General features: G+C 37.3%; 1 protein-coding gene across 1 annotated transcript in view; it reads left to right on the top strand.

The window, feature by feature from the left end:
- The window catches only part of LOC120515454 (lysophospholipid acyltransferase 1-like), a 267,682-nt gene that overhangs the window by 60,113 nt on the left and 194,552 nt on the right, over positions 1-13,017 (top strand). The window contains 2 exon segments of the mRNA XM_039736483.1: positions 619-674; positions 9,028-9,082. Of these exon segments, the coding sequence (XP_039592417.1) occupies positions 619-674; positions 9,028-9,082 (111 nt within the window).

The following is a 13,017-nucleotide window of genomic DNA, read 5'->3' as shown; positions in this document are numbered from 1 at the left end:
TTACTGTTGATTGATGGTGTGAATTTAATAATGACATCCACATAGCCTTTACTCTTTCAAAAAAACCTAAAAGTTTAATTAAAAAAAATAAAATCATATGATTTGAGTACTCATTTGCTGACAAACCACTGTGTCTGTATATGTTTTAGTTTGCACCATTTTTTAGTTTATTAACTGTCAGGCTCATAACAGTCACACATCCAAGAATGACATGGTATCAACCAGAGTGCTGTTGCCAACAACAAACTCCACAAAATGGTTGTACCTACAGTAAGAAACAATCGGGAAGACAAATCTGATAATTAAAAGGGCACTTTATATTTAAATTAAAAAGGCAACAGTTTAAAAACCACAAATACAAATTGTGTTCCAGCATTGAAAACATAAAGAGCATCATTTTTTACCAAAGATTACAATTTCCATTGTATATTCTTTGTTTCTGTTGTAGCTGTTTCTTGTGCACTTTAGGAGGCCATATGTGATTATAAGTCACTATAAATTTGTTGTATTGGACACAAGCAATTTGATTGTGCTAAAATAAATTTAACAATATGCAGACTTTATTTTTTAGAGATTATAATATTACACGTTATGTTACTGGTTGTTTATTCTTTCTAGGCCATTGATGATTATAACGCAAAAGATTACTGCCCTTGCCTATCAGGTGCATGATGGTAAGAACTGCAAACTTTTTGTTACTTGTAGAATTTAGTAAATGTGTTTAAGTGTTTAGCATTATTGTTTATTGTGTGTTTTCCCAAAAGAATTACTTTATTTTGTAATGATTATTAGGTTATTTCTCAAAAGTATTACGTTATTTTTCAAAGACTTTGCCTGTTTCTGCTATTATTATTGCCTTCCCTATCTGAAATAACTACCTTACCTGGAAATCAGAATTATAATTATAGAAGACCCATGAGTCGCAGTCAAAGGTTCACTGCAAGAGCATTTTAGATTTTTTAGATACTAAGGTATTTAAATAAATTCTTCAGTTCTTGAGATCCTTTTCATGAAGTATTCAGCTGCAGTATTGTTACAACAAATGATTTACAGGTTTTATCTTATAATGTGTTGAGTATGGAATCTTATTCCTGTCAATCAAAAGACCAAAAAAATTACAGCATTATTTAGCAAATATATGTGCATGTTATAATTATGCATGTAGATTCTGAAGTCATCTAGTGACATATCATGAGAACAAAATCAGCACACATATAGTGTCAGTCAAATGACAATTTAACAAAAAAAAAGTTATAGTATACATTTAATTTCAAACAGGTAAATTTTTAATGTACTCTAAGTACAGATATTTTAACATAGGCACACTGATTGTGCAGAACTGGTATTATGGCCTTGAAGTGTCAGAGGCTGCATGGGGTTTGAACATTCTTCCTGTGTAGGAATTGTGGAACAGGATGAGAACTATTACTGGCTGCAAGCAGGTTGTAAGACATGCAGAGAGGGGGAGCAAAATCAGAGCTAATGAAATTAACGAGGAGCTTCCAGAATCCCAAGCACCATCTGCACCCTGCAAAACGTACAATGACATCACACCTGTGGTCTCCAGCCCCCTCCATTCTATTCAAGTGAGGAGAGAGCTGGGAAAACTCTGCATAATTAATGTTTTAGGGCTGGATGACACCAGTCCCAGTGTACTGAAAACATTTGTCAACTGTGGCGTCCTTCTGCACCTGTTGTCCCATTCCCTGAATATACACACAGTAGCTCTGTAAAAGAAGAGCCAGAGCAGACTGTAGTTCCTAAGAAGGTCTTTTAATGTATGCAGCAAACTGCTGGAAATCTTCTATCAGTCTATAGCTTGTGTGTTGGTCTACTTCACAGTCTCCTGAAGAACTAGTCTTAGCTCTAAAGATGCATCATGCCTGAGCAAACTTATCAGAAAAGTCTTCTCCATCACAGGGCAAACCCTGGGTACCCTGGAAACTGGGGAAAAAAGTGGATGGTGGCAAAATTGGATGTCATCATTAAAAATCCAGTTCATCCCCTCTAGGAGGTGCTCTCGTGAAGCACTTTTATCCACAGGCTCATTCCCCCATAGTGTGCTAATAAATACCTCTGGGGATTTATTCTGCCCATTACTATCAGGCAGTACAATACTTCCTCCCAAAAATACTCCTAAATTCATTTTGAAATTTCTGTACAATACACATTTATTCATTTATTTATTTTTATTTACTTATCAATTGATTGATTGCTTGGCTGTATTATATGTCCCGTGAGTCTGTATCATTGTTTTTTATATGTTTCCGCTGCTGTATGCATGTGAACTTCCACTTGAGATTAATAAAGTTTATCTAATCTAATCTGATTTGTAAATTGACTGGTGTCAATGAATGTGGGTAACGGGAACAATTATGTGTTAAAACTGAATACTGGGAATGTAATGCTTCAAAATTACCAAAAAATGTTCAGTCCTTAATGTACTGTGAAGTAAATAACATTCATCCTCTTTTTCTATACCCAACCTAAGCACCAAAATTTTCAAGGTATGAGCATTAGTCACTGCATCACTAGATCACTCTGTTTCAAAATAGTATCTATAGCAAATAACTGGATTAAGACTAAATTTATACCTTATGAGTAGATTTTTGTTACTGGATTGCATACAGCACACTATTTTCTGATTGGCTGTGTGATTATGCCCTGCAAAGGAATCACATAACTATATTGCTTCTTGCCTTACACTAATACTGCTAGTAGAATAATCTTGGCTCCCTATGACCCTAATATGGGTAAATTAAAAATACCACTCGGCACACATAGGATTATGTTCAGTGTTTGTCACTTGATGTCATGCTATGCTCATCCTTAGTCTGTCGACTGAAGCATGTGTGTGCACAATGATACCAACTGCAGCAGGAAATATCTTTGTAAAATAACACAATTCTTTTGTGAAATAATTAATTCATGTGAATTAATGCAACTATCTTGCCAAAAAATATAAGTGTGAGTCAGGAGTAATCTTATGTAGATTATTTTATACAAAATGAATTATTATTTTATAACTTTTTGTGGGTCATGCTCAATGATAAAATGCATTTTTGGAAAGTTTTATTTCTGTGTTTCATCCCACTAAAACATAACATCTGAAAAAAATATTGGGTCTCATTTATAAAGTGTTCATTAGCTCAAATGTGTAAAATTATCATAAGCTTATGTTTGCAAATCATAGAGAATTTGTGAATAAGAATATAACTGCCATTTGAAAAAGTCCCACATCAGATCTAGGATCTGCATACATTAATCTCAGCTGATGTGAATGGATGCTGCATCAAATTTTTGTCTTGAATTACCTTGAGAAAGTGAATGTTCAATGAACATGTGCTATTGCAATTTGATTAGTCAAACTGAGTTTGTCTCTCTGCCTTCAAATTACATTGCCAAAGAGTGATGTGATAAGTAGCAAAAAAAATAAAGAAGTAAAATTTTCCAGTCTGTTGTAATATTATGTAACTTACTAAATTGCTTGTCACTGTGCTGAACTATTCTGCAGCTCTACTCTTAGCCAATGTTTCATCCACTTACTTTGGCTTTGGTGTGATTGGTCAGTTTGTATTTGTTCACACAATGAAAGAGGAATTTTGTGTGTGACACGAGGGAGAGTAAAGATGTATGAAGCATGCTAAGAGAGTTGCTTTCAAAGTCAATAAGTATAAAGGGTCAGGAACAATTTGCAATATGTGCATACAAATATGCATATATTAATTGGCCATAAATCATATATTTTTATGAGTAATCTATGGGTTTACATGTATACACCATTGGTTTATGAGTATTTACTACTGGTTTGCATGTGTACAATATGGTTTCATTCATAGGAATTATATTGGTTTGTGTTTTTTATATTATTTATTCTGTTTGTCTGTAAATTATATCATTACAACAGTCCAAATGAGAACAGGTCATTCAGCCCAACAAAGCTTGTCAGTCTGATTCACTTAATTCCCCTAAATCAATCAATCAATCAACATTTATTTATATAGCACATTTTCATACAAAAAAATGTAGCTCAAAGTGCTTTACAAAATGAATAAAATAACAAAATAAAATAACAAGTCTAGTTTTAAAGTCCCTAAAGTCCAACTTTCTACCAAATTACTTGGTAACTTATTCCAAGTGTCAATTTTTCTGTGTGAAGAAAAACTTCTTAAGTTTGTGCACAATTTACCCTTAAGTTTCCAACTATGTCCCCGTTTTCTTGTTGAACTAATTTTAAAATAACAGCCTCAATCCGCCGTACTAATAACCTTCATAATTTGAAACACTCTCCTCACATTCTACTTTTGCTTAAACTGGAAAGGCTCAGCTCTTTTTGTCTTTCCTCAAAACTTATCCTCTGTAGCTCTGGAATCAGCCAAGTAACTCTTCTCTGGACTTTTTCTAGTGCTGTTATGTACTTTTTGTAACCTGAAGACCATTACTTCACACAGTACTCCAGGTGATATATAACCATTGGATTATAAAGCTAGAGCATAACCTCCTCAACTGTATGCATTGTGCTATGTAGCCTAACATTCCATTGGATTTCTTAATGGTGTCTAAATACTGCCTGGAAGTTGATAGTGATAAGTTCACTACAACTCCTAAATCCTTCTGATAAGGTGTTCAGACCTCCCATTATGTATTCAAACCTAACTTTTTTACTTCCTGCATGTATTATTTTACATTCACTTATGTTAAATTTCATTTGCCACAAATCTACCCAAGCCTTTATGCTGTCCAAGTCCTTCTGAAATGATTCAAGAGATTCTAAATTATTGACCAATCTACTTAGCTTGGTATCATCTGCAAACTTAACCAGCTTGATATTTATATTCCTATCCAAATTTTATATATATATATATATTGTGATGCATGTCCGGCAAGAGGTGCCGGCCCTCACCCCCAGGCCACCAGGAGGAGCTCTCCTGACAGCATGGACATGCCCCGAGTTCCAGCAGGGCCTCATGGACTTTGTAGTTTTTATACACAGCCCTGCTGGATACCTTGAGGACCACAAAAAGTCGCTGTAGCGAGGCTTGTAGACTCTTATGTGCCCTATAACCTGGAAGTGGTTGAAGAGAAAGACTTTTACCCTGACCCGGAAGTGGTAAGGACTTGTGGACTGTAGGGCAGGAACACCTTCGGGTCATGGGGTATTAAAGGACTCTGGGAAAGCCCAGACACTGAGCTGAGTTGGGAGGCAGGGTGGCTAAGCATCTGGGAGTTTGGAGGATTGTGATTGATTATTGTTTATTTGATTATTAGCGTATTGGGGAGTGGAGGGTGCTTTGTGCACATTATTATTATAATAAATAATAACTGGACTTTTTATCTGGTGTCTGACGTGGTGTCTGAGGGTACAAAGGTGCGAGAAAGCCTTAATCTGTCACAATATATATATATATATATATATATATATATATATATATATATATATATATATCTGTCTCTCTCTCTCTCTCTCTCTCTATATATATATATATATATAGTGGCATGCGGCTGGGGGTGGAGCTAGGACGGCCAGGAGGACCGGAGGAGGGCTTGTGCCTCCTCCAGACCACGAGGGGGCGACCACCCAGGTTGTGTTGGGGGCCACGGGTAGAGGGCTTGGAAGCTCAACCCTGTAGAGTCCCGTGGCCACCGCCAGGCAGTGCCCCGGTGCCTGAAGAACCCTGGACCTCAGCACTTCTGCCACACCAGGAAGTGCTGGGGGTAAAAAGAGTGGGGACACCCGGTAGGCTTCTGGATGCACAGCCGGCACTCCCGCCACACGGGGGTATGTCCGCGGGGGTTTGCCGGGAAAGCAGCTGGTGTCCATCTGGGCTGGTATTTAAGGGGTCGCCTCCCTTCATTCATCAGCAAGAGTCGGGTGGAAGAGGACGGAGCTTGGAGAGAGCAGTGGAGGCGGCCAGTAGGAAGGCATTGCGTGCACGGAAATAATTATAAATAGTACTGTAAATAAATGAGTGTGTTGGGTAAACAAACGATGTCCTTCTGTCTGTGTCCGGGGCCAGTTCCACAATATATATATATATATATATTATATATTATATATATATATAGTGCATGATGAACTGGACACAGACATGCAGACATGTTTAAATCACCCCACACACTTTTATTGTACATTCTTCGATTTACAATAGTGCACACCAAACCCCTAAAGTCCCCAAAGTGCCAGCCAACCAACAATGCCTCACTTCTTCAGGCCGCCTCCTTGTCTCTTTTCCCAGACCTTGTTCTCTCTCCACTCCCGACTCCAGCCATCATATGAAGGGAGACGGCCCCTTTTATCATCACCTGGACGTGCTCCAGGTGTTTCCCGGCAATCTCCACTGACACACCCTAGTGTGGCGGAACTGCCGGCTGCATCCCCGGAAGCACTCCGGGTGTCCCTGCTTTTCTTCCCCCCAGTACTTCTGGGTGTGGCAGGGCTCCAAAGGCATAGGGGCGCCCCCTGGTAGTGACCACGGGCCCCTACAGGGTTGAGCTTCAAAGCTCTGTACTCGTGCCCCCCAAAGGTACCAGGGTACCCCCCCTACATGGTCTGGGGAAGGCGTAAGCCTTCCTTCGGTCCTCCTGGGCATCCCAGCCGGATCGCCTCCCCACCCCAGCCATCTCCGACACTGCCCCGCCGCCAGCGAAGACCCGTCAGGTGGATTGGCACGTCCCACGAGGGCAACTTACCCCCGAAGTTGGTCCTATTCCTATTACCCCCTCCGAAGTTTCTGTGGCCCTTTGGTTGGAGCAGCTCGCACCTCCGTTTGCTTACCACCTTTAAATCTTTAGACACTCTAACCAATTTTGCAAGGACCTGAGAACAGTTTAACACTGTCAATTATGAGGTTGACGCCCCTGAACATTGTGCACCCTTTCTTTACCTTGCACCATAAGACCATGACACACCTGTCTCTGTCTGGTCTGGAGTCTCCTCTTGCACCACCTTTGGGGAACATACTATCTCTCTAAGGAGGAGACACTCATACTGTCACACTATCCTACACTGCTTTGTATGTATACTGCTGGCTTGCATGTCACTAGTTCAGATACCTTTGTTATTGGTTCATGAGTGACATGCATCAGTTTGCGCTTGAATTCTATCCGATTGCATATAAAATATATTGGCTTGCGTTCATATACTACTGGTCTGCCTGTTTAGCAATGGGTTTGTGTATTCACTATATTTGTTTCATATATGTCTGTTATTGGTTTGATCGCTATATCGGTTTGACATATGAACACTAGGTTTTTTGTATTCCCTTGATCAATCACATGTGAGAATTGTATTGGTTTTATGTGTGTGCCATGCCGGTTTTGTGTGTGTACTATTTCAGATTCATGTTCAAAATGTACGCACCCTATTATAGCTTTGTGTGTGAACTATATTGATTCTTCATGCAAACTGTATTGGTTGATCGTGTGATCTTCAGCTCAGTGGGAGGGGCAAGAGAAAGGAACTCAAAGGGTGGTACAGTCATTTCAATACAGTTCATATGAATGAAGCAAGTAGTTTATGCAAGTAAACAGGTGAATCATGCATGCAAGCCAAAGTATACACATATGAAGCAATAGTAGTTGCATGTAAAACCATTAGACTATGCACAAGAGCATATGATTTATGACCTTTTGCCCTCATCCATATATACTGGACACACATGGCCAAAATTATCGGCACCCCTGGAATTTTCCCAGAAAATGCACTATTTCTCCCAGAAAATTGTTGCAATTACAAATGTTTTGGTATACACGTTTATTTCCTTTATGTGCATTGGAACACAAAAAACAGAGAAAAAAAAACAAATCTGACATCATGTCATACAGAACTCCAAAAATGGGCAACAATTTTCTGGGAGAAATGATGCATTTTCTGGGAAAATTCCAGGGGTGCCGGTAATTTCGGCCATGACTGTATTGCAGGATAAAATGGTCATCACCCAATTGTGTTAAAAAAGAACAGATGACACCGATTTAGAAAATCTACCCTCCTTTAAGCTATTTTAAGCTATATTGAAACCCTACCAACATTTGTTTGGCTCATATTTAAGTGCAATCTGAAAACACATTTATGTAGAAACTCCTTAAGAGAAAAAGGTACCTAAAAGGTCAATTCATTTCTAAACTTGTAACCAACTGCAAGCTGAACCTTTTCCACTACTATGGATAAACTAACATATCTTTAAGCAAGCACTAGGTCTGTTACTGGATCTCCAGATACTATATTTTTTAAAATCGGTTGCATGCATATTTTCTATTTCTTTGAAACAGGAAACTGACCTACCTGCTCTCAGTAGCAAAAAGTTACTTTCTTAGAGCCTTTGAGCTCGATTCCCTAGATTATATCTAAGATGCATTCTTTAAGGCTTTATCTTTGTTCCCTGTCTGTCAGAATAAGCCTTATTTCAAGAAGGAAAATTTAGCACCTAGTTGCTTGTGCCAGAACAAATCACACTTTTCTCTATGGGATGGAAGATGACTAAGCAAAGGCCCTCAAAATGCCACAGCACAGACTAAGAAAAGCACTGTGTGACCAAGACAATGCACAAGTAAAGTAAAGTTTATCACTTGAATCTGGAGCATGCAAATTCACACAGCTTCAGAAATCATCCTTAAAACCTTTGTATTATAAAACTTTATATCTCTGCCAAGATAAATTAAATCTCCAAGTAAGCCAGTAAATAGCCAACAAAAAAATTGCTTTCTCAAGGTTAATTCTTCCTGCAAGTTTGTCTTCAATATGTACAGCTTGCTTGAGATTCAGTGTACTGATTATCCCAAAAATCCTTGCAAAGTTTAATACTTTTCCTTGTTTCTTGAGTATACAGTATATTTCATTATATTTCCCACATTTCATTTTTATTGTCACATTTATGTTCACTTTAGTAGATAAGGCCCATTTTGTTAGTGTCAGCAATTATTTATTCTGAATAAATTGCTGTTTGGATTATTATTGTTTTCCATTTTACTTTTTCACTATTAATTTTACATTCATTCTTCATCTTCATTTTTGGTTTATTCATATTTTAGGAATTGGGCGGAAAGCTGAAGAACTTACCCCAGACCAGCGTCGGTTATCTGTAAAGTAAGATTACAGCACTGTTACATTACATAAATACAGTCATATGAAAAATTTGTGAACATCTCTTAATTCTTTGGATTTTTGTTTATCATTAGCTGAGCTTTCAAAGTACCAACTTCCTTTTAATATATAACATGCCTTATGGAAACAGTAGTATTTCAGCAGTGACATTAAGTTTATTGGATTAACAGAAAATATGCAATATGCATCATAACAAAATTAGACAGTAGCATAAATTCAAATCATTCTATAGATTTTCAATAATATTCAAGTCTGGAGACTGTGATGGCCATTCCAGAACATTATACTTCTTCTTCTGCATGAATGCCTTTGTAGATTTTGAACTGTGTTTTGGGTCATTGTCTTGTTGGAATTATCCAACCCCTGCATAACTTCAACTTTGTGACTGATGCTTGAAAATTATCCTGAAGAATTTGTTGATATTGGGTTGAATTCCTCGACTTTAACAAGGGCCCCAGTCCCAGAACTAGCCACACAGCCCCACAGCATGATGGAACTTCTACCAAATTTGACAGTAGGTAGCAGGTGTTTTTCTTGGAATGAAGTGTTTTTCTTCTGCCATGCAAAGCTCTTTTTGTTATGACCAAGTAACTCAATTTTTGTCTCATCAGTCCAAAGCACTTTGTTCCAAAATGAATCTGGCTTGTGTAAATGAGTATTTGCATACAGCAAGCGACTGTTTATGCCGTGAGTACAGAAAGGGCTTCTTTCTTATCACCCTGCCATACAGATGTTCTTTGTGCAAATTGCGCTGAATTGTAGAACGATGTACAGATACACCATCTGCGACAAGGTGTTCTGGCAGGTCTTTGGAGGTGATCTGTGGGTTGTCTGTAACCATTCTCACAATCCTGCACATATGCCGCTCCTGTGTTTTTCTTGGCCTGCCAGACCTGGGTTTAACAGCAACTGTGCCTGTGGCCTTCCAATTCCTGATGACATTCCTTACAGTTGAAACTGACAGTTTAAACCTCTGAGATAGCTTATTGTAGCCTTCTCCTTAACCATGATACTGAACAATGTTTGTTTTCAGATCTTTTGAGAGTTGCTTTAAGGACCACATGCTATCACTCTTCAGAGGAGAGTCAAAGGGAAGCACAACTTGCAATTGACTATCTTAAATACCTTTTCTCGTGATTGGACACACCAGTCTATTGTGTTCAAGGCTTAACTAGCTAATCCAACCAATTTGGTGTTGCAAGTAATCAGTATTGAGCAGTTACATGCATTCAAATCAGCAAAATTACAAAGGAATCCACATTTTTACACAGCCAGTTTTTCACATTTGATTTAATTTCATACAACTAAATACTGCTTCACTAAAATCTTTGTTCAGATAACACTCCAGTACTCATATATTCCTAGGAAATGAAAGACATACCACTGTTATCTTTTTATTGAAAGTAAATTATTATGCAAGCTGAGAGGGGTTCCCAAACTTTTTCATATGACTGTTTGTGGTTATTTTTACATTACAAATGCACACTGAAATGACCTGTTATTTTTGTATTTTGAAAAGATAAGTTTGAATGCTTTTTCAACTTTCTTCATTGATTACATTCTGTTTTCATTTTTATTTAGAGTGCTTTCAAAATATTAACATATTAATATTAAATCATAAATATCTTTTATTAAATGTTTTCTTTTAAAATATTTTTGTACTAGACAAAGACTATTGAATATGTTTAAGTGCATACAAATTTTGTTGCATTTAAGCACATATATAGTATAAAATGGATGTAATAAATACATACAGTTTTACATTTTTTTAAACTTATTTCAGACATTTTGGGTTTTGTATTTGTCAGTTGAGGTATTTTCTTAATAAAATCTGGGAGTTATTAATATTTTCATCTATTAATCGGAAAGAAGTAATAAGGATTTTCTTGTAAGCTTTACTACTTTAAATCCATTTAGACTAGTAAACTTTTAAATTTGTTGATCTAATTTCTGTACTTTATCATTCAAAATGTTTTGTTTATGTTGGAGACATTACAGGCTCTTTAGTCTAGTCTGTTCCCATTTCTCTGTACAGTATACTTAAACTAACAGTCTGTAAGCTTCTGATTGTTTTTATAATGCAAATTAAGCTGTCACAGTCATTTTCTGAAAATCAATGATTTCTCCAGATTAAAATTTGATTTCTTCTATCAGCACTCTTCTAACAGTAAGAAAAATTACCCTAGCTTCATTCTGCTTATCAGTAATAAATATGCACAGCCACCCCAAACATTCTACATCCATCCTTCATTGAAATCTACCTAACCACAAGAGCCAAGAAATACAGTTTTGAAAAATCTCCACAGGCTACAGCACAAAAATGACTTGGAAATAATTACATGTAGAAAGTTTCTGAATAATACATTTAATTAATTTTAAAGTGTGGTTATGACATTGTGTAGGACCATCACAAACCTATTGGCCCAATCACAAAGAGAAAACTTTAACTGATGGTTTGGATTTTACATTTATGTTAACCTTGAAGTCAGTAGTACACTAGGTAGCTTGGATGATCATGTGTCATGAAAAAACTTTTCTCTATCTTCAAAGAAGACTGCTGAGTCCCGAAAGGAATGCAAAACTATTCTTTATTTGTACAGAGTTATGCACAAATGTCACAGTCCATGGAGTAAGCGCCAATTCATCTCCTTTTTATACTTTTTTCTAATTACATAATCTTATCTAATAACGTCATTTTAATATGCAGAATTTTATCACCTCCTCCAATCAACTAAAGCAACCAGGAATTTTTGGCTCACAATGATTCTCCCATTATTTTGAACACCGCTTCCTTAATAAGGGTTTTAGTGGATTCTCCCATTAATCTTATAACAGTTTCATAGGAACGGCATATGGGCTTTCTCATCAGCTTATCCCCATTTTCTGGAGGGGTATTTGTTATTTATTTACCTCAATCTAACCTTAGAAAATTACATTACCTTAGAAAATTACATTGGTAGCTTTTCTAAGACAAGGCTGAGACCTCTGCAGTTTTTTTTTACATTTATTTAATCCTCGAGTTACATTCAATCCTTTTTCTTATGTTTAATAATTCATTCTGTAGCTTCACATATATATACTTGTTATAGATTATAAAAGATGATTATATATTGATTAAAACCTCCATATATATCTCCTCTTTGGAACTAATTAAAGACCCACTTTATTCTGTCTTCTGTTTTGTAAATGTGTCAGTCAGCGGAAGCAGCAAGTGGGTTTGCTGGTCCAAAAGCAGGTTGCTGCTGGGAACAATTTTGCTGGTTCCAGTTTTGGGATAACTGTCCCCTGTTCTGAGCTGACTGATTAAAACATTGTTCCCATGGGTTCACTTAACAATTCCTTCTAATATGTCCTGGCTAACCACATCACCAACACACCCCAAGTGAATGTTTTGGTGTGTCTTTATTTCCATCTTTTGACTGCCCCTTATACTAATTTGGTTGCTGGACAAATACATTAACAGGATCTGATGGTACAGAGGGAGTTTTGGTAAGTGCCAGAGAGCAGGGCTGGAGAAACCACTGATGTCATTGTTTATTATCTTCCTCTGAATTACTTGATATTGGACCCTGCACTTTCTTCTGATTTTTGTTTTCTTCATCAATTCCCATGTTGCTGCGGTGGGTTGGTGCCCTGCCTGGGGTTTGTTTCCTGCCTTGCGCCCTGTGTTGGCTGCGATTGGCTCCAGCAGACCCCTGTGACCCTTTAGTTAGGATATAGCGGGTTGGATAATGGATGGATGGATGGATGGAATTCCCATGTTGGAGCTGATCCACTTTTCTTCGGATCTCTTTTTCCTGTTCATCAAGTTTCTATTCATCTTTGCAGTACTTTTCCACAGAATGAGTGACATGGTCACGAAATTCTCAATGAGTTTTATATTTCACTCCCACTGTACCTTCCAGTTTGCTTTTGCG

This window comes from Polypterus senegalus, chromosome 15 (assembly GCF_016835505.1).
Source record: "Polypterus senegalus isolate Bchr_013 chromosome 15, ASM1683550v1, whole genome shotgun sequence".
NCBI classification, from domain to species: Eukaryota; Metazoa; Chordata; class Cladistia; order Polypteriformes; family Polypteridae; genus Polypterus; species Polypterus senegalus.
This window is presented reverse-complemented; position numbering and strand designations above follow the sequence as displayed.